Source organism: Egretta garzetta, unplaced genomic scaffold (assembly GCF_000687185.1).
Source record: "Egretta garzetta isolate BGI_Z169 unplaced genomic scaffold, ASM68718v1 scaffold299, whole genome shotgun sequence".
NCBI classification, from domain to species: domain Eukaryota; kingdom Metazoa; phylum Chordata; class Aves; order Pelecaniformes; family Ardeidae; genus Egretta; species Egretta garzetta.
Genome location: NW_009260696.1, coordinates 1,559,601 through 1,577,524, shown reverse-complemented (window position 1 = coordinate 1,577,524; position 17,924 = coordinate 1,559,601). Strand labels below are relative to the sequence as shown.

The window sequence follows — 17,924 nt, the reverse complement described above, 5'->3', positions numbered from 1 at the left end:
GGCCAGCGTCGGGCCGCTCCGGGAGTGGCTGCGCGGCGCCGGCTTCGAGCAGCTCGCCCAGCAGTTCTTCGCCAAACTCGCCAGTGTGGCCAACCTGCTGGCCATGCCTGGCTCCCAGATGGTCCAGGTGAGGGGTGCCCGGCCGGGAGCTCGTGGCATCGGGATGGGCACGGGCAGGAGAGACCCTGCTTGGCATTTGGGGGTCCCTGCAGTGATACATCCCTTCTGCTGCAACCTGTCACCAGCTGCCCCTTCCCAGGGTGGTGGGTCTGTGGGTGGGCAGTACTGAGGAGGGGATGCTCAGGCTCGCTCCTTCTTGCCCGGCCTCTTCCTCCCATCCCCCTCACGAGCCCCTGCTCCTCGGAGAACGCAGCTCCTCACCTCTGCCGTTCGCCCCACGCTCTGTCTCCTCGCTCAGATGACCTGGCCGTCCCTGCGAGCTGAGTTCCCTGCACTGAGCCCCGCGCAGCTCCACCGGGTGCTGAGCCAGTGCCAGGCGGTGATGGATGTGGGCTGCATCGCAGCGTGGCAGCCCAGCGAGGAGGAGAGCCCGGCCGCCTTCCAGCCTGGTGAGCCCCTGGCTTCACGCTGCTCCAGTCGCTGTGCTCTGGTCACCCACAGGCTCCCTCCAAAGTTTTTATGTACAAACCAAACAGGCAATTCCCCTCCCTGGGGCTCCTGTAGTAACTGCAGCAATCAGGAATAACCATGGGCCTGCAATTCGGATATTGCAGAAGATGTAAAGCGCACTCAGAAGGGTTTGGGGCTCTTTCTGCATTCCCAAGTGAGGGATGCTGCTGCCTTGTGGCTCACCTTGTCCCCGATCCTGGCTGGGAGACTGCACGTGGCCAAGAGCCAGGAGCAGGGTGCAGCCCAGGCCAGTGCTAGCCTCCCTCCCTCTGCCTTTCAGATGAGATGCTGGAGTCCTTCGACAATCACCCACCCATCATCCTGCCCAGCGGGGGCTTCAAAGTGGACCTGGAGGTGGAGACGTTGGATGACAACATCTACCGGCACCTCCTTTACATCCGCCACTTCCTCTGGAGCCTGCAGAGCAAGAGCCCCCACACCAGCGAGGAGCCAGGCTCAGCACCCCCAAAGGTAGCCTGTACCCCATGGAGGGACTATTCCTCTCCTGGGTGGGCAGGAGGGTCTTGGGTCCCTCTGGAGACCCTGCTGAGCCCAGTGTCAAGGGCTTGCTGCCCCCGCCTGCAGCCCAGAGCTGCGGTGATGCCCTCCTGTAGAGCTGCTGGAAGGATTAGTGCTGCTAATCCCCCAGCCTGGGGGGTGTGGGAAGGTGAGCTGGAAGGACAGGCTCGTCCCAGCAATCTCGTTAGAGGGGAGGAAGGGGGGGGCGTCTGCAGGCAGCGCTCCCCTTCTTCCTCCAGGTTTCCCCCGTCCTCCCTGCCCTGCACGCTGCCTGTCCCCACGCAGCCAGGCAGGCTTGCACAAAAGCACTAACGAGCTAATGCCTGTAAAGCACGGGGGGTGTGTGTGTGTGTGTGTGAGATGTCCTGCGGGTGCTGAGCTCAGCTGCCATTCGTCTCCAGCTCCCTGGGGAGGAGGTCCCCCCCCCAGCAGGTCCCCTTCTCCTGTCCCACCCTGTACCCATCGACTGCAGCACCCATGGGCACCGCTACCTCCTCCCGTCACCCTGGGGCCACGTCACCCAGCTCTGGGGCCACAGAAGGAGCTGTGCTCCCCCAGTGTCCCCCTCCAATGAGGTCCCCCAGCGGGGACATGACCGAGAGTCCCCTCCTGGCTGGCTCTGAGCATCCCCAGCACTGGCCCTGGCCACAAAAACTGAGGTGTGGGAGCTGTGCTGGGAAGCCAGGATGAGCCCTGACGGCATCCAAATTGCCAAGGCTTTGGCTGGTGCCAGCAGCCGTCCTGCCTGCAAAGCAGACAGGGTGGTGGGGTGCAGGCAGGGGGTGAAAAGTGCAGGTGGGGGGGGGGTCCCACAGAACATTTTTCCCCTCCTTAAGAAAGGGGCATGCACGACGCCAGATGTCCTGGAGGTGAGCGAGAGCCCGGCTGCTGCCCTGGGGAGCGCTGTCACCCAGGAGGACTGCTGCTCCTCGGGGGGCTGCGCTGAGCCAGAGGGGAGCCCCCTGCTCTGCCTGGCCCCCAACGGCTGCCCCTGCGAGCACCCCACTCGCGAGCCACTGCTCCAGGGCAGGCAACTGCAGCTGGGCAGGGGTCCGGCCACCAAGGCTGGTGCGGTGCCCACAGACCCCTCCTGCCTGCTGACGCCGCCCACCACCCCCCTGAACTTCGAGAGCCCAGAGTCCCCACAGGGCACCGGCAAGGGGCTGCAGGACACCCGGAGGAATGGGATGAACGGCACCAAAGGCAGCACCCCTGAAGGTACCAAAAGCTGGTGCTGCCCTGCTTTGGAGGTGCAGGACTGGGGCACGGGGGTGTTTGCTGCCCTTCTCCTGCGCAGCCCTCCCCGCACACGTGGTTCCTGCGGGAATGTGTCAGTGCTTGGTCAAGGCAGGTGAGAGCAAATGAAGCATCTCATCCAGCTCCTGTCCTGGCAGAAAGCCAGCCCTGGGGCTACCCAAGGTCGGCTTTGATGGCATTTTGGGGGGGCAGCGTTCTGTGGGAGGCTGTGAGGCTGGGTTTGGGTGATGCCAGAGCAGTAAGCCGATCTCTCCGCTGCCAGGATGCTCACCGACCCCCTATGACTACCCCACGCCAGAGTCTTCCAGCCGCAGCTCTGCCACCGATGACTTCTGCTACGTCTTTGTGGTGGAGCTGGAGAGGGGACCTATCGGGCTGGGGATGGGACTGATCGACGGCCTGGTGAGTTCTCACCGATCGCAGGACAGGGCTGTTGCCCCTCCAAATAGCTGGACTGGGACACGTGGGACACGTTTTATACCCCAAGAAAAGCCAGCAAAGATGCTAATGGCTTCCCATGGGAGCTAGGCTGCTTCTCCTGGGGAAAATGAAGCACAGAATGCCATGCACACAAAGTCCATCGCAACTGTCCTGCAGCCAGAGAGAGCGAACAAGCTCAGCGCTCTGGTGGAAGGAAAATGACTCAGCTGAGGTGCATAAGGCGGCGTTGCAATCTGGCGGAGTGCGGTGGCTCATCTTCCTAAGTGGCCTCTCACGGCCATGCATTAGTCAGTAGGAAACAGGGCATCACCGAGCCCCTGGGACAGCCGTGAGCAAAGAGCTCCCATCCCAGGATGGCTGCAGGTTAGCGATGCTTTACTCTTAATTAAAACTGAACAAGAAAAGATTGCCCCCACCTCTCCTTTCTGTGTATAAATTAATATAAAACTGAAGGCTGATGTTTCCTTCCTGTTAGCGACACCGTCCCCGGCACCCACCCATCACGTTCCCCAACACCTCCAGGCATCAGGCACCCACTGGGCTGTGAGCAGTCCCCCTGCCTGGGGAGCTCAGCCCTTTAGGACCACAACCCTTCTGTGTGTCCCCTCCGCCCTGGCCAGTCGCTCACCGCCTTTCCCCACCAACAGCACACTCCTCTCTGCTCCCCGGGGATCTACATCCGCACTCTGATCGAGGACAGCCCCGCGGCCACCGACGGCAGGCTCTCCATTGGGGACCGCATCCTGGCTGTCAACGGCACCAGTCTCATCGGGGCAGACTACCAAAGGTGAGTTGCACCTCACCAGAGGGCCCGGGCTGGTATCGGCACCGTGAGAGTTGATGCTCAAGTCCAGGTTTTGCAGCAAAGAGCTGCACAGGATCTCCGCCTGCCTGGTGCTACGGTCCTGGCCAACAACGCAGAGGATGCTGCGGTACCGCTGTGGTACAGGCAAGCTGCAGAGAGAGGAGTGACTTGTGCAGGACACTGGAAAAGGGGGAAGGCAGCTGGGTGGAGGGGTTTGGAAGAAGGATCTGGGAGCAAAAGCTGGAGAGCATGTTTGGGAAATAAGTGAGAGCCCCAGGGGTGGGTCTCAGCAATGCAGACCTGCTCCAGCCCATCCCACCCCCGTTTCCTTCTCAAAGTGGGATGGAGCAACTTGCACCCTGCCTGGCTGTGCAAGGCAGAGCCCAGGTGCCCACAGGGCAGAACAGCTCCGGGCTCATTTGCCCGTCCTGGCAGCACTTGAACGGAGGCCAGGCTCCCCGCAAAGCTACAGGCAGAAGAGAAACAGCCCCTGCTTGTAACACTGACCAGGCACAAAGCGGGGGGTGGGGGGCGGTGGTGTTCTGCAAATGGGGGTGTGTTTTACAAATGTCCATGACCTGGTAGGCTCCTTGGGGGGCTGCCAGCCTTCGGGGAGCCAGAATTCACCTCTCTCCCTGTTGCCGCTCTCTGCAGTGCAGTGGACCTCATCCGCTCCGGAGGGAAGAAGCTGCGGTTTCTGGTTGCCAAGTCAGACATGGAAATAGCCAAAAAAATCAGCTCCAGCTCCTCTTCCTCCTAGTTCTTGTGGTACAAGGGTCCTTCTGCAGAAGCTTGCAAGCACAGCTCTGCTTAAGGCTGCCCTTGGGGAGCCTGGAGTGCAAGAGGGAGGACCAGGACTCCACAACTGCCCTTGATTTGCTTTTTTGACATCTTGCTGCAGCAGAGGAAAGGATATGCAAGGGTCGTGCACGCTTCTCCCTCTGCACTGGCTGGGAGCATCATTCCTGATCAGTTGCCTGGACTCATACCCTTGGGTCGTCCTTCTCAGGAGCTTTCCTGTTCCTTTGTCCCCTCTGGCAGGGGACGGGAAAGGGCTGCTCCCCCCCACGGGGGGCTGTAGGCAGGCTTCTGTTCCTCAAGGCTGGCAGCTCTGTGTGATCTCTCACGCTGGCAGGCAGAAGGCTTGAAACACCTTTGGGATTTAAAGATTAGCATGTGGGGCGGGCCTGGCCTTCACTGTAGCAGTGGCCACCTGAGGTGCTGGCACATCAGGCTGGAAGAGGGTTCCCAGCTCTGGTAAAGGCAGCATGGGCACCCAGGAGCAGGATTCCAAACAGGACGCAGTGCTAGGCGTGAAGTTCCCCGGTGCCATATCGGCAGCCAGGTGCCTTTCTGCTGCTGGGCTACAATCAGGCTGGCCCCAGCCCTCCTTTGGGATGGGAAGCAGCTACAGCAAAGGGCTGAGACTACCAGCAGTTCCCTGTGGGTCCTGGGGGGAGCCCCTTGAAGAAGAGGACTCTCTCGCTCTTGCTCATGTAGTGGCTTTATCGCTTGGCTCTGGCACCATGATCCTGGCAGAAGGCCCCCAGGACTGACCCAGCAGCTTTGGGGCATTCACAACGGAGAATTTCCCCACACGGGAGCTGTTGCCCTCTCCAAGGGGCTATGGCCAGCTTAGTGCTCCTGTGCCTGCCCCCTGTGAGCTGGGAACGGTGGGTTTGTGCCACCAGGAACCTGAGCGAGCCCGGCAAGCATGCGGTGCCAGACCCCAGGTGTGGCTGGATGCTAGCCCAGGCAAACGATGTCTCGGCACCATGTCCTAGTCCTCTCCCTCCAGCTTTGCCAGGCCACCCTGCTTCCTCCCCAGCTCAGAGCACCTCAGAAGCGTGTGCTGCTGCCATGCTGCTGGGGGATGACGGGCAGCAAAGGCTGGTTTTGGAAGGTCAGTCTTGAATGTCCCAGAAACAGCTCTGCTATCTGCTGCCAACGACCACGGTGTCAGCAGAGCTGAGGTGGCAGCTCCACCGTGCGGCTGGCCGGTCCCCAGCACACCCTGCCTCCTGCCTGCTAAGTCCTCTCTGTGCTTTTAACAACAATTAACGGGATAAACCCGACCTGATTTCCACATACAGACAGATAGCAAGACCTAGTTTAGCTGAACCCTATTACAGCAGCCTGCCGCAAAGCCCTACATCACACCCTGCGCTTAAACCAGCATGGTCCAGGCTCTGGCAGCAAATCAGCTATTCGCATGGCAACTCACAACCAGAGTTCTCCAAGGATTGTGATGCTAAAAAAGGGATGCGTAACAGGGTTGGCCTTAATTAAACCTCAGATACTTCACTGCTGTAGTTTTGGTTTCTGTGCTTAATCTTGTACTTGGCAGAAGGAGAGAGATGTCAGAATAATCCATGCAGGGCAAACACTCCGCTACTCGATTTCAACGCACCCTGGGCTGCCTTTTCCAGGGCCAGACAGACCTTCACTGAGACACTAGTGCCTTGCTTCTCTGCTAGACCACGCTGACGCCAGCTGGCCTGGGGTGCTGCCCCAGCAGGGACTGGGAGCAGCGCATCCCTCCTGCCACTGACTCGGCTGTACCAGGCAGGCGAGCAAAGGCTCAGGGTCCCACAGGGCTCCTGGGGATTCACCCAACTTTGAATCAAGTAGGTGTGTTGGCCTGTCATCCCCCACGGAGCTCAGCAGGTTTGTAGGGTGGGAAACGGGCTGTCTAGAGCCCCTGGGCACACTGCATGCACTCCTTACTCCCCTCTGCCCTGGAGCCAGGGCTCGGGGGAGGCTTGGTTTGCACTAGACAGCACTGGGGCTGCACCCTGGCAAGTTCCAGTGGTAGCAAAGCACTCTGCTCCCCCCTGAGCCTGACTCTCCAGGCTCCCCTGGAGGTGGGGAACAGTGCCAGAGCTCTCTTGCTCACAGTGCAGTCAGGTATTGAAACAGACTGTAAATAAACCCGGCTATTTACTAGTGTGCGTGAGGGCTTGCTTCTCCTGGGAGGAGCAGTGGGACGTATTTACTTCCCCCATTTGTTGATATTGTACAGCTCGAATGTGTATAAACTTCTCATGCAGATACAGAACACAGCATGGCGCCTGTTTGACACAGGGCTGATGTATGTTAAGAAATGCTCTTGGGTGTCAAAAATAAACTGGATCAATAAATCTCTCTAAGCTCCTGTCTGGTAGCTGTCTCTTGGATCTCAACATGTTCACTCAGATGGTAAGACAGAAGAGCAGTGAGGGCTCACAGCAGAATTAATGGAGTCACGTCTGCTTTCTCCACCTTTGCCCAGGCCTTTGCTTGGCTGATCTGCTGCAAGCAGGGAGGCAATAAAAGCAGCACATGCATAGCCAGGGTGTAGCGAGGGCAAACAGGAGGGAGAAACAAGTCAGAGGAGGGGAGGGAAGAAGAGGTACATGTCCAAAGGGGCATGGTGTACTGGCAGTGTATTAACGCATGCACGCACCCTCCTGCCACATCCACACAAATCCCCTGGGATTTTCAATCCACACTGGCCAGGGACAGATAAGACAAACTTAGGGAGACAGAAATACAAACAGCCTGTACCAGAAAAGCTGACGCAGCTTTACTTATTCCTGTTTTCTGTTTCATTCACAAACATTTGTTCCTCATTCCTAGTTCAGAGCAGGGCGTCAGCAGTGTCCGATGAGTTGCAATAGAGGCTGGAGCCTCTCAGAAACCTCATGCCCTCACCCTGGCATGAAGCCAGGAGCTGGCTCTAGGAGACGGGTGACTATCCTCAGGGCAAAAGGGAGGGAGTCATTCACCTCTCTCTGAAACCGTGTACTGGCCACATCTACAGGTGGCGTGAACACAAACTGAGCCACGCTTGGCATTTTCAGTAGGTTCATGAGCTCAGTTGCCCGGATCAGGATCTCCTCAAGGTCCTCCTCACGGTAAACAGAGGTGACAGCAGGGCTCTGCACAAATGTCCTCATCTTGGACAGGAACATGGACACTCTGCAGGAAAGAAGGACATGGACATCAGCTGGCAGGATCTCTGCACCCAGCAAGGTCACTACTTAAGCCTGTGTACTCCAAAAGACTGTTGTAGGTGAACACCAGATGCTACCCACCCCCTCCTGCTGATGCAGAGTGTTAGTCAGCAGATGAATCCCACTTCCCCATACGCCCTCCTCCACAGCCTGCTTCCTCAGTCCTGTTTCAGTTTCAGGTTCCAGCAGCTGCCAAGCTTGATTATTTAACACTAGCCAACATCTGTGTTTGGACCCATTAGATCTGCATGTTTCAGCCCTTCGCCCTTCCCTGCCATCCCTCCTCACCTGGGGATCAAGTCCTGGCTGCGAGCTGCCAGCTTGGTCAAGGTGGCCATAAGGACACTGATGGCACGAGGTGCGTAGCTGGGGGTGCTAGCCAGTGGTCGGAGCTGGGTGATTTCGAATAGCATGGCCTCTAGAGTCTCAAAGAACCGGTTGATCTGCTCCACAGTGCAGCGCTTGTCATAGGACACAGACAGGTACTCTCCAATAGCCCAGACCTGAAGCGAAGGCAGATGTGCTCAGGGCAAGCAGAAGGAAAAGAGATCGAATAATTTTTAGTGAATGGCAAATCAGATTAGCTAATGCTAGGACAGAGGAGAGGCGGAAAGGGAAGGTGACCAACAGATTGCACTGCAGTTGGAGCAACGTGTGGCAGAAGCAAGCAGGCTCTGCTTACCACGTGGGTGAAGATGGCCTCCTTGTTCTGGATGTTGCTGACTGTTCCCGAGAACTCCAGAATCTCCTTGGACAGTTCCACAATGAGTGCAGGGTGCAGCCTGCAGAGCATCACCAGCTGCGAGCTCAGCACCCTGGAGGGGAGAGATGGGGAGAGCTCAGACCACGGGCAAGGCAATCATCACCAAACCGAGGAGGTGCTGGCAGCACCCAGCCGCTAGCAGTGGCTGGACGCTCAGGATGCTTCCAGCAGGGCTGAAGGTGCAATTCCTCTTTTGCACCCTCCAAAGATGTGTTGCAGCAGGTACTGGGCCACAACTGAAAAGGCTCCTGGGCTGCCCTGGGATGCCAGGCTGCAGCTAGTGGAAGGGCTGGGAGCTCGGCTGGGCCTCCTGTCCCATCTCACCTGTACACTTCATCTTTAAATGCCGGGATCTCATAGAGCTGGTCACTCCTCTGCAGCAGCAGCACCACCAACTGGTTTATCAGTGGGCCATCTGCAAACTGAAAAACAGCCCTTGTTTCAGCAATACCAGTGACTTCCATCAGCCATAAAACAAACTAACCAGCCAGATAAGACAGCTGTCACAGAAACAGCCCAATCTAGCAGGAGGGGAACAGTGCACAAAGCAGGTATCAGGCACTTGTTCTGTCTCACCCACCTCCTTTACAGCTGGCTGAGAGAGCAGTGTGAAGAATGACACTGCACCACGGAGCTTTTCTGCTTCTCCAGATGAAGTAGCTGGCTCAGTGCTGGTTCATGCTAGTATTAGACCATCCCACCCTCCCCTCATGCACCCCTCTGTTGAAGCTGCAGTGCCCTAACAATTTTGCTTCTATAACTGCTCTTCACGTAACAGAGATCCCCATGGCACGACTGGGAGCCAAACTCCCCCAAAAGGGCCTACCTCTGCCACCACCCTGAAAAAGAGCTCCAGTAAGACAGGGACAGTCTCCGAACATTGCACGACCCTTGGGCTGCTGGCCAGGGATCCCAGCAGCTGCCGAAGTGGAATCAGCCTGTGGGCAAAGAAGAGTTACTGTTGAATGCTTGTTCCCAGCTACTCTCCTGGCTGCCCTCTGTATCCCCCCCCAAGGTCACTGAGTGCATGGCAAAGTTAACACAGGGAAGATCAAATCCACCTCAACCCAGATGAGAGCAGCTATGCCTTTCCCAGCACTGGGGTGCTGCCTCCCGGAGCCGGACAGCTGAACCGAACCCTTGCGGCAGTCTCCTACCTCTCTGGGGCATCCTCGGGAGCAGACTTGGTGCGGAGAAGATGCTGGAACATGCTCTTGTAGAGCGGGTGGCGAAAGGCTTCCAGACAGGTGGCTGGCTTCACAGCTGGGTCACTGGCAGCCCTCTCGGAGGTGGGAAGAGCAGCTGACCTAGCAGGAGGCACATGCAGAACGTGCTGCATTATGAGAATGGGCCACGGCATAGCTGGAATCCTGAACAATGGAATAAGTCCCTTTCCACTGTAACAGGGACAGCAAGTTGGTCTATTCCAGGCCCTCTGGAAGACAGAGAACCAGGATGACAGAAAATTATGAGCTCAGACCCCCTGGGCTCAGGCAATAGTTCCAGAATTGCTTCTGTATCACTCCTGGGAAAGGGGAAAATGGCGCTCTGTATCCCTCAGTCATCGAAGCCTTCCAACATCTTGCCTCTAGGATGACTCCCTTCTCTAAGCACTCCAGAAAGAGCTGCTAATGTCAGGGAAGACAAGGAAAAGCAGAGGTACAGCAGTGAAAGCCAGTCCCAGTCCTATCCCATCTTCCTGGAGATTCACAGATCCTAATGACCTCAGGAAGAAACCTCTGCATGCCTCCAGGAGAACAAAGCCAGAAAAGACTGGTAAGAGCAGGGAGAGAAGAACAGGTAGCCCACACCTCTGTGTTGAGGTGGTGACTCGTGATATGCTAGATACGGAAAGGGGAATGACAACAGCTCCCTGAGCCCCAAAGACAGTCCAGTACTGAAGTGTAAGAGCTGGTCACCTTCTCTTCCCACGCACAGCACATTACTAGGAAAATCGGTCTGACATGTGTGTAGCTTTGTGTTAACCTGATGGTAGTGGATGCCTCTCGTTCTGTGACAGCAGCAGCCAGAGGGCAGCTGAGGCTCAGAGAAGCAAGCACTAGGCTATGGTCAGTGTCAAGACCCTGATTAGCAAGTGAGAGGAAGGGAAGGTAGCATTACCTTAGCTGGATGTCCAGAGCTGCTGTCAAACAGGGCAGGTCAAGCAGCAAATGGAAGATCTCAATGGCTGTGCCTGCATCCAGCAGAAATGGGAGAAGGTCCACAAACTCAGAGATAAGGGGCGGGCTGTTCCACGCCAGGAACTGCAAGGAACAAGCACAAACTGCTGCACTATCCCTGCTACTCCACCGCACACCCAGACGATTCTCACACTGTGACCAAAAGGGATGGGGAAGGGAAAGTCACTTCTGAAATGTAAAACCAGAGAAGTCTGAGGGTTTGGTCAAAACCTGTGAGGCTGGTGAAAGCTCAACACAGGCATCTGGCAGCTGGTTCAGTGGCTGGCAAGCTGCAACTTATTAAAGTTTTCCAGAAACAAAGTGCTCTGTCCTAACTGTGTTCACTGCGCTTCCCAACCCACTGGCAGTAATACTAACGTAGACTCCCCTCTACTGGCAGTGCTAATCACACCCAGAGTCCTCTTCTATCTTCAAACTCACACTTGCTTTTATAACAGTCTTTCTTGCCCTAGCGCCGCCATGGAGGCACATGGAGGGCTCTGGGGTGCAAACAGAAACTTCTGAGGCACAGAAAGGAACGTGCAGCAGGCTCTCTCCTCTGTTGCTCCACTAAGTTGTACCTTGAAGAGATTTGGGAAGCTCTGCCTGAATACGCTGGAGGTCTCAGTGAAGAGCTGGCTGTTGTCTTTGCAGAACTGGACAAATTCGAAGGCCAGCGATGGGTTGTGGAAGAGCTGAGCCGGGATATCAGTGAATAAGTGTTTGTAGATTGCATCGGAGTCCACAGCTGCCATTTTGCCTGGGAGGACACAGCATGTTGCTGAGCACAGCCCACCCAGCAGCCCTGCCAACAAGGGCTCCAGGGCTAATCTAAATCTGGGTTATGTTTTTCTAAAGAGCAAAGGACACCCCAGCTCCTGGGTCTCCTGGAGTGGGATCGTCCATCCCTGTATACAGCCAAGGCTGAATTACCAACTCTGGCAGCCAGCAAACTGCCAGGACAAAAGGCTGTGCTGAGAGTATGCAAGACTAGATCGCGGAAGAGGGGGTGAGAGCTGATGACTTACTGTGGTTCAGGAAGAACTGGGCAATGGGCAATAGTGCCCTGGCATAAGTTACATCCCCACAGATTCTGCTGTGCAGGATTTTCAGGAAGGACACTGCACGGTACACGTAGGAGGAGTCCTGTTTGCAGATGATGTCCATGATTGTCACCGCCTCAATGAGACACTGCAGGAGAGCAGAGTTAGACCAGAGCGGGGGAAGCCACAAGTCCCAGAGCTTCAGTCCCACCTCTGTGCACTTACAGCTTTCTGCAGGTCTCCATCATCTTTCTTCAAGGGTCCTGCCAGAGGAAGGAGTCCAAGTTAATCTTTGAGTCCAAACAGGAACATTAGACTGAGCTCTAACCCAGATTTCAGGACCTGTGGGAACACATAGTGATCCTGATTCCAGCCTAATAAGAATGAAGTTCCACAGCCCTGCAAATCAAGGATAGGAGGCAGAACATGGCCATTGCCTCCAAATCTCTCCCAACACCCCAGCCCAGGGCTGGTCAATCACTCGCACCAGCTGCTGCAACAGGCCCCATGCCTAGAGCCTGACTGTAGACTCTAGGGAGGGAGATCCCAGCCCAAAGAGGTAGTGAACCAGAAACATTTTCAAAAGCACTACCAAGAGAACTCCAAGAAGGGTTCATGGCAAGACTCACGCCGGTTGCTCTGCTCAATAAGCCGCTGGCAGTACTCGAAGGCTTTCTCCCGCAGACGCTCCTTCGGGGGAAGCAGGCGACTAGATGTGGAGGTAGTTGAGACCATGGACATAACAGACCTGTCCATTCCTGATTTGTCATCTACAGAATAAAGGTTACCACCTATCAGCTCACATCACGGGCGATGCAACCCACACACCTGCCCAGCAACAGCAAGGGAGCTGTCTGTCCCCAGGTGCACTGTGAAGAAAAGAAAGCTGGGGAAGAAGGGAGTGTTACAAGGACACTAAGGAGATGCTGTCTTTTTCTCAGGGACCCATGGGGTTTTGCCAGAAACCAGGGGACTCGCTGAACAAATAATTCCTTGTGGAAAGGTCAAGTAAGATTCAGTCAGGAGGTTTTGCGATATTCATTCCCAAAGTTTCCTTGCTCCTAGTCCAAGAGCTCTGAGCTCTTGCCCATATTCCTACCGCTTGCTGGGTTGCTGGTGCAGCCACCTAATCATCTTAGAGCACACACCCCTCTCGGGGGCGCAGTCCACACTGGCTTGCAGCCCTTCAGTTCGTACCTGAATTAGGGGTCTTCAACCCCTTGCCCCCATAGCACAGCAGCCAATTTCGCAGCATGGAGAAGGCTTGCATGTTGAGCCACTGGTCCTGGGTGTAGTACTGACCCACTGAGAGCACTGTGAAGAAGTCTGTAGCAACGGCACCATCCACCTCTGTGACAGGACCAGGCTGTGAGAAAAGATGCAGCAGGTCAGAGCCCCAGGGAGAGGCTAAGTGAGAAGGCAGGGAAAACCCCACCGAGCCCACTGAGACAGGCAGCCCTCATTTATGTGTACTATGGGGCTTGAAGGGGGCCAGTTACCCAGAGAGAGAAAAGCCACCTGTGTTGGATCCTTCTCCCCAGCTGAAACACTCCAAACTTTCCTCCTCTCTCTGACACAGGCCTCATTTGCAAACAGCTTTTACTCTGAGATACATGGTCACTAAAAGACTCTCCCCTCAAAACTACTTCAAGGATCAAAGCTCTGGCTCTGCTGCAGAACTCCTAAATCTTGGAGCCATAAATCCCCCTACTTTGTTTTCCTATGTGTCTTGACCACTTACTCCACAAAAAGTGACAAAGAACAGCAGCACTTCTAGGTTATCATTTCCCAAAAGAAGCTGATTCTGGGAACCCGAAACAGAAGGTAACTGACTAATAAATGCCCTGTGAGATGCCCACAAACAGCAGCTCAGCACTTACCTGTCTGGTTCTGGGATTGGAAAAGAAGCCTCCAGAGGGCTGAGCGACTCCTTGCTGAATACTTGCATACCTCAGCCAGTCTGCCATCTTTTTACTGACTACATTGGTCTGCTCTGTACAAGAAAAGTCACAGGGTCATGGCTAGATCGGGCAGAGAAGCAGCCTCTGCAACATACTCCTCAATTGCTGTGCTTTTCCTCCAGCCTAGAACAGTGTCTCTCTGATCAGTACAGAAATTGGTACCCCAAGGTGGATGCCCTATACTCCTCCTCATACTATTTCAGAGTCCAATATAGCTCACACTTATTTCAGAGCTCTGTGTCCTTTTCTTACTCCTAGCCACTGGGTCAGTCTCATTATTGTTCTGCCTGTTGCCTCAGTCAAAAAGTCAGGGAGTGAATGCTGGAACCAAGGACTTCTGGTACCAGATCAGTCAAGAGGTACTTGTTCCTTTGTCTCCCTATACAGCTGCTATTAGGAGGAAGGTGCAAAAATACTGTCAAATCTCTTCAGGCAGTGGCTGGCTTCAGCTCTGCAGACAAAGGCATAAATCCTTCACAAAGAACACGCAGAAGCTAAGGCAGGCAATCCTGCGGGCTCAGCCAGCCCATAACACCCCGGCCCAGCATCCTCCCCAGAGCTTCTCCTGCGTACTGCACGGCCTATGCAAACCTCACAGGAAACTCCCAGAAACAGACTGTTGCTCACCACACAACTCCTCACCATTTTAAGCCTGGAATGCCCTCCTGTGGTTTACCCACCAGAGCATATCGCTCACCACTACCCATTCAGTCTTGCCTCTTTTATGAGGAGTACCCCTAGTTGTTTTTGCTGCTTTCTTGAACTGATACACAGGCACGTCTCCAGCTCTCACTTTCCTTGATGCTGTTCAGGACAGCTACAATTTCACACTCCTACTGCATCGGAGACCTTAACTAGGGTACACGTTACCATGATGCAAATCCATACAGAGCAGAGACTCTGGCCCCCAGAAGGGGCCAAAGCAGCTGAAGGTCGAGTCCCGTTTTTGAGTGGTGGACTATATCTCGCCCAATAAATTCAATTCCCTTGTGGCAGAGATGTCACTTTTAACAGCAGCTTCCAAGTCCTACTCCTAGCTAAAGCCTTCAGAAAGCCTTCTGATCACTATACAGATCACGGCCAGATGGTAATCTCAGGCTTTCTTATATATTTACCTTCAGTTAGAGATTCTGGTGAAAGACTGATGACATTTGACAGGACAGGAAGAAGGTACCGAGCACTCTGACCCTCAGGCAGTCTTCTTTCAAGGACTTTTACAATACGCTGCCCCACAGCAGCCACTTCAGCCTTCCTATTTCCCTTAAAAATAAAGCAGAGATAAAGCTAGGCAGGTAACCCTCTACTAGTGCTAGAGACCAATACCATACAACTCTTCCATTAGGCACTAATACCAATGTAAAACATAAAAACAACTCACAGCACAGGCTATTTCACCACATTTTACAGAGATCTTCTGCAATGTGCATTCACAGAGAGTACTTTGATGGAGCAGCAGGTCTGTGGACAACCATCACCTGAACTGGGAGTTAACAACTGCAATGGACGTCTTCTGATTAAACACTATGATTCATCAATTGTAGAGCAGAGAGCATTAGCACTAACTACTTCCCATGTGGCCCATTTGCTAGCTCAATTGTTAAATTAGAAATTTATGAACAGAACACGGACTGTTGTAATGTGTTCTAGGACTCTCTGGTTAGTCCATATCTTCATGATGTGGAAAATAAAGCAGCTTTCTGTTTTGGAGGCTGTTATAGCTGCAGATCTGAGATACTGTCAAACCCTTCTGTCAAAAACAACTTTGTTAAAGATGACCAGTGGACCCAGACTTTTGACAGGTTTTCTTTCTCCATGAATGTCATCATGACAACAAAAAGTAAACGTTCTCTGCTGCTCAGAGTCTTGGACAGCTGGCTGCTGAAGGCAGTGAACAAACACCAATCTCTGACATTCCCCATCAAATAGATTTGTACCAGATCACCAGAAGGAATTACAAAATTGCAGGCGAGCTTCCGGTGAGGAAGGGGGAACCTCATCCGTGACTGGCGCTAATTTCTGTGCTTCTCTCATGAACAGATGTGAATAAATTGACTAAAGCATCATACAGACAAGGAAGTTTAAGGTTCAGGGATGGGGATCTGTGCAATGAAGGAAAATGGAAGAGACAGCCCCACTGCTGCCGCAGATACATTACTGCAGCCCACTGCAAATGATGGGGGCTACTTACGTGTGTTGCTGACACATCTCTTGTTGCTCAGAGGAAAACCTGACTGAACTCAAATCAATGGCAGGTTTCCAGCTCCTAATGCAACACCAGAGGCTGTGTCTTCTGGAAATCCAAAAGCTTTACAAAAAGAACATCAGCTTTGCAGAGCCAAGGGGGCCAGGGGGGCAAAGAGAGGGAGGATAATTTCCATGCAAAGCAGTGACAAATGAAAATATGCAGAAGATGTTTTTAAAGGCTCTGCTGAAGTGTGGCTGCTTTCATGAGTGAGCATGCTGCTCGTTGCACCCCATGTTAGAGAACCGATACTGAAATGGCTAAATTATAGTAAGTTTTAGCAGCATGAAAAACTGATGAAAACCTCGTAATGGTTTTATTTTTAATCTAACAAAAATTAACACACAGGTTATGTTTTTACATTGTAGAACTGCAAGAGTCTCAAGGCTGGATATGAGAGAGAGGTGCTTTGTAAGGCAGCACATAAGTAACATGTCATTGTTTTCTGTTTCTAGGTTTTCATTTCCTCTTGCTAAGTAAGACTCAGAGGAGTAATCAGAAATGTAGGAGGCATTTCTAAAAACACAGTGAAACTCAAAATGAGAAGTTTTTGGAAAAATATTTTAACAGCTGCTAAGTAAGACTCAGAGGAGTAATCAGAAATGTAGGAGGCATTTCTAAAAACACAGTGAAACTCAAAATGAGAAGTTTTTGGAAAAATATTTTAACAGCCACAATAATAGTAAAAGAAGAAGAAAAAAAAAAAAAAAAGTTTCCAGCTTATTCCCTAGAGGGCAGTCAATGCAGGCAGCACTCAAAACAGGAAGGTCCTTGTGTTTTGTTCTCCATGGAGAATCTAGGTCTTTGAAGCACCATCCACATTTATGGCCCTACGTGTTTTATAGGTTCTACGTATATTTTTTTACATTTGATCATGAAAGCCAGTACCATAAAAAGCAAAAGTAGTGGTAATAAATTCACTCTCAAGTCCTTTGCTCTACAGGTTCAAGCAGCCCTGACTTGAAATCTATTACAGCAGCTAGCACTGAAATGTTCCTTTCTGCTCCCAGGCAGTTACAAGCCTACTTGAGGCCCTCAGTCTGTACACGGCACAATTTTAAGCAGTCTTTTTTATCAAATACTAAAGACAAAAAAATTACCATTTTTTCCTACACAGACTAGAATAATTAGTTTCCTTAAACGAATGTAGAAATGCTTCTGTTTTTTTCCTAGATACTTTCAATTGATTTTCACTCTCCTTGAGCTCAGCAAACAAGAGACAATCAGAAAGCAAATCCATATTGACACGGGAAGATTTCTGACTTGACAGTTCATTTACCTGAGCCAAAAGGACGGAGGATACCAGGCTCAAGAGCTTTGTATCTTGAATCTCATCACAGGAGAGGATCAGATCATTGCAAGGCGACATCTCTCTCAGGATGGCAGCACATAACATCTGAATCTGCTCAGGGCACTTGGACGAACACAGCACTGTCTGCAACAGTTCCACAAACTTGCCATCTAGCCTGCAAGAGTCACAGTAAAGCATCACTGCAAGGCAAGAAAAGATTCAGAGATTTATTTCTTGCATATGCTCCGTCTTGGGATGTCTCCCTTGACAGTAACCCTGACTAATGAGATCTTGTCATCTCCGCTTCGGAATTCTGTTCCTTAGCACAGCCCGAAAGAGCGCTCAGTGGCACAAACGCTTGTTACCCTCGCTGAAGGAGGAGATAAGCATCTTCTGATTAGCAATGGGGGAAAAAAAAGGCAAAGAGGCGTTTTACGTTGATGTCGAGCTCAGTGTTTTCAAAACAGGGCATTTTTTTAAGGCACTAAGCACCCCCCCGCCCCCCATTTTTTCCCCCAAGAAAGTAACACTTTGCTTCTCACGGACACCAGAGAGACACGAGGCCGCTCACTCACTTGCGGGGGTACTTGGTGGCGGCGATGGCGAGGTGCAGCCTCTGGAGCAGGTCCACGGCCTCGGGGCCCAGCTCCGGGCCCTGCAGGAGGGCGGCGACGCGGGAGGCGAATCTCAGCAGCTCCTCTTCCCGGATCTCCCTGGCAGGGGGCAGCGGGCGTCGGGACCCCGGCCTCGGCCCCTCCGCTCGGGGCCAGCTCCCGGCCCTCCTCGGAAGCCCCGGG

The 17,924-nt window shown here is 53.4% G+C and overlaps 2 protein-coding genes across 3 annotated transcripts in view; one reads left to right on the top strand and one right to left on the bottom strand.

Moving 5' to 3' along the window:
* Nucleotides 1-5,015, top strand: part of RADIL (Rap associating with DIL domain) — an 18,967-nt gene extending 13,952 nt beyond the window's left edge. Inside the window, exons 10-13 of the mRNA XM_035901338.1 lie at nt 1,986-2,367; nt 2,669-2,808; nt 3,495-3,634; nt 4,307-5,015. Coding sequence (XP_035757231.1) covers nt 1,986-2,367; nt 2,669-2,808; nt 3,495-3,634; nt 4,307-4,412 — 768 coding nt within the window. The 3' untranslated portion in view covers nt 4,413-5,015. The remainder of the gene's footprint in view (nt 1-1,985; nt 2,368-2,668; nt 2,809-3,494; nt 3,635-4,306) is intronic.
* Nucleotides 5,016-7,217: 2,202 nt separating this feature from the next.
* AP5Z1 (adaptor related protein complex 5 subunit zeta 1) lies at nt 7,218-17,764 on the bottom strand. 2 transcript variants are annotated; one of them, XM_035901357.1, is made up of 16 exons: nt 17,676-17,764; nt 17,116-17,302; nt 14,710-14,854; nt 13,514-13,626; nt 12,831-12,999; nt 12,263-12,403; nt 11,859-11,896; nt 11,619-11,781; nt 11,172-11,350; nt 10,532-10,674; nt 9,568-9,717; nt 9,237-9,348; nt 8,735-8,832; nt 8,330-8,462; nt 7,936-8,150; nt 7,218-7,612 (listed from the first exon to the last, which is right to left on the bottom strand). In XM_035901357.1, the coding sequence occupies exons 2-16, from the start codon at nt 17,230-17,232 to the stop codon at nt 7,342-7,344; spliced, it is 2,187 nt and encodes a 728-aa protein (XP_035757250.1). In that variant the 5' UTR covers nt 17,233-17,302; nt 17,676-17,764; the 3' UTR covers nt 7,218-7,341. The 2 variants fall into 2 exon arrangements, with proteins under 2 accessions (XP_035757250.1, XP_035757251.1); XM_035901358.1 differs by lacking the exon at nt 17,676-17,764 and having other exon boundaries at nt 14,710-14,846; nt 17,116-17,201.
* Nucleotides 17,765-17,924: the final 160 nt, after the last annotated feature.

Bases quoted from the DNA above. Each gene is read 5' to 3' on its own strand.
- AP5Z1 (XM_035901357.1), bottom strand. From the start codon at position 17,232: ATGTTATGTGCTGCCATCCTGAGAGAGATGTCGCCTTGCAATGATCTG. The intron at 13,627-14,709 runs GTAAATATATAA...TTTCTTGTACAG, and splicing joins ACCAGAATCTCTAACTGAAG to AGCAGACCAATGTAGTCAGT. The intron at 8,833-9,236 runs GTAGGCCCTTTT...GCTGTTTTTCAG, and splicing joins TTTTCAGGGTGGTGGCAGAG to TTTGCAGATGGCCCACTGAT.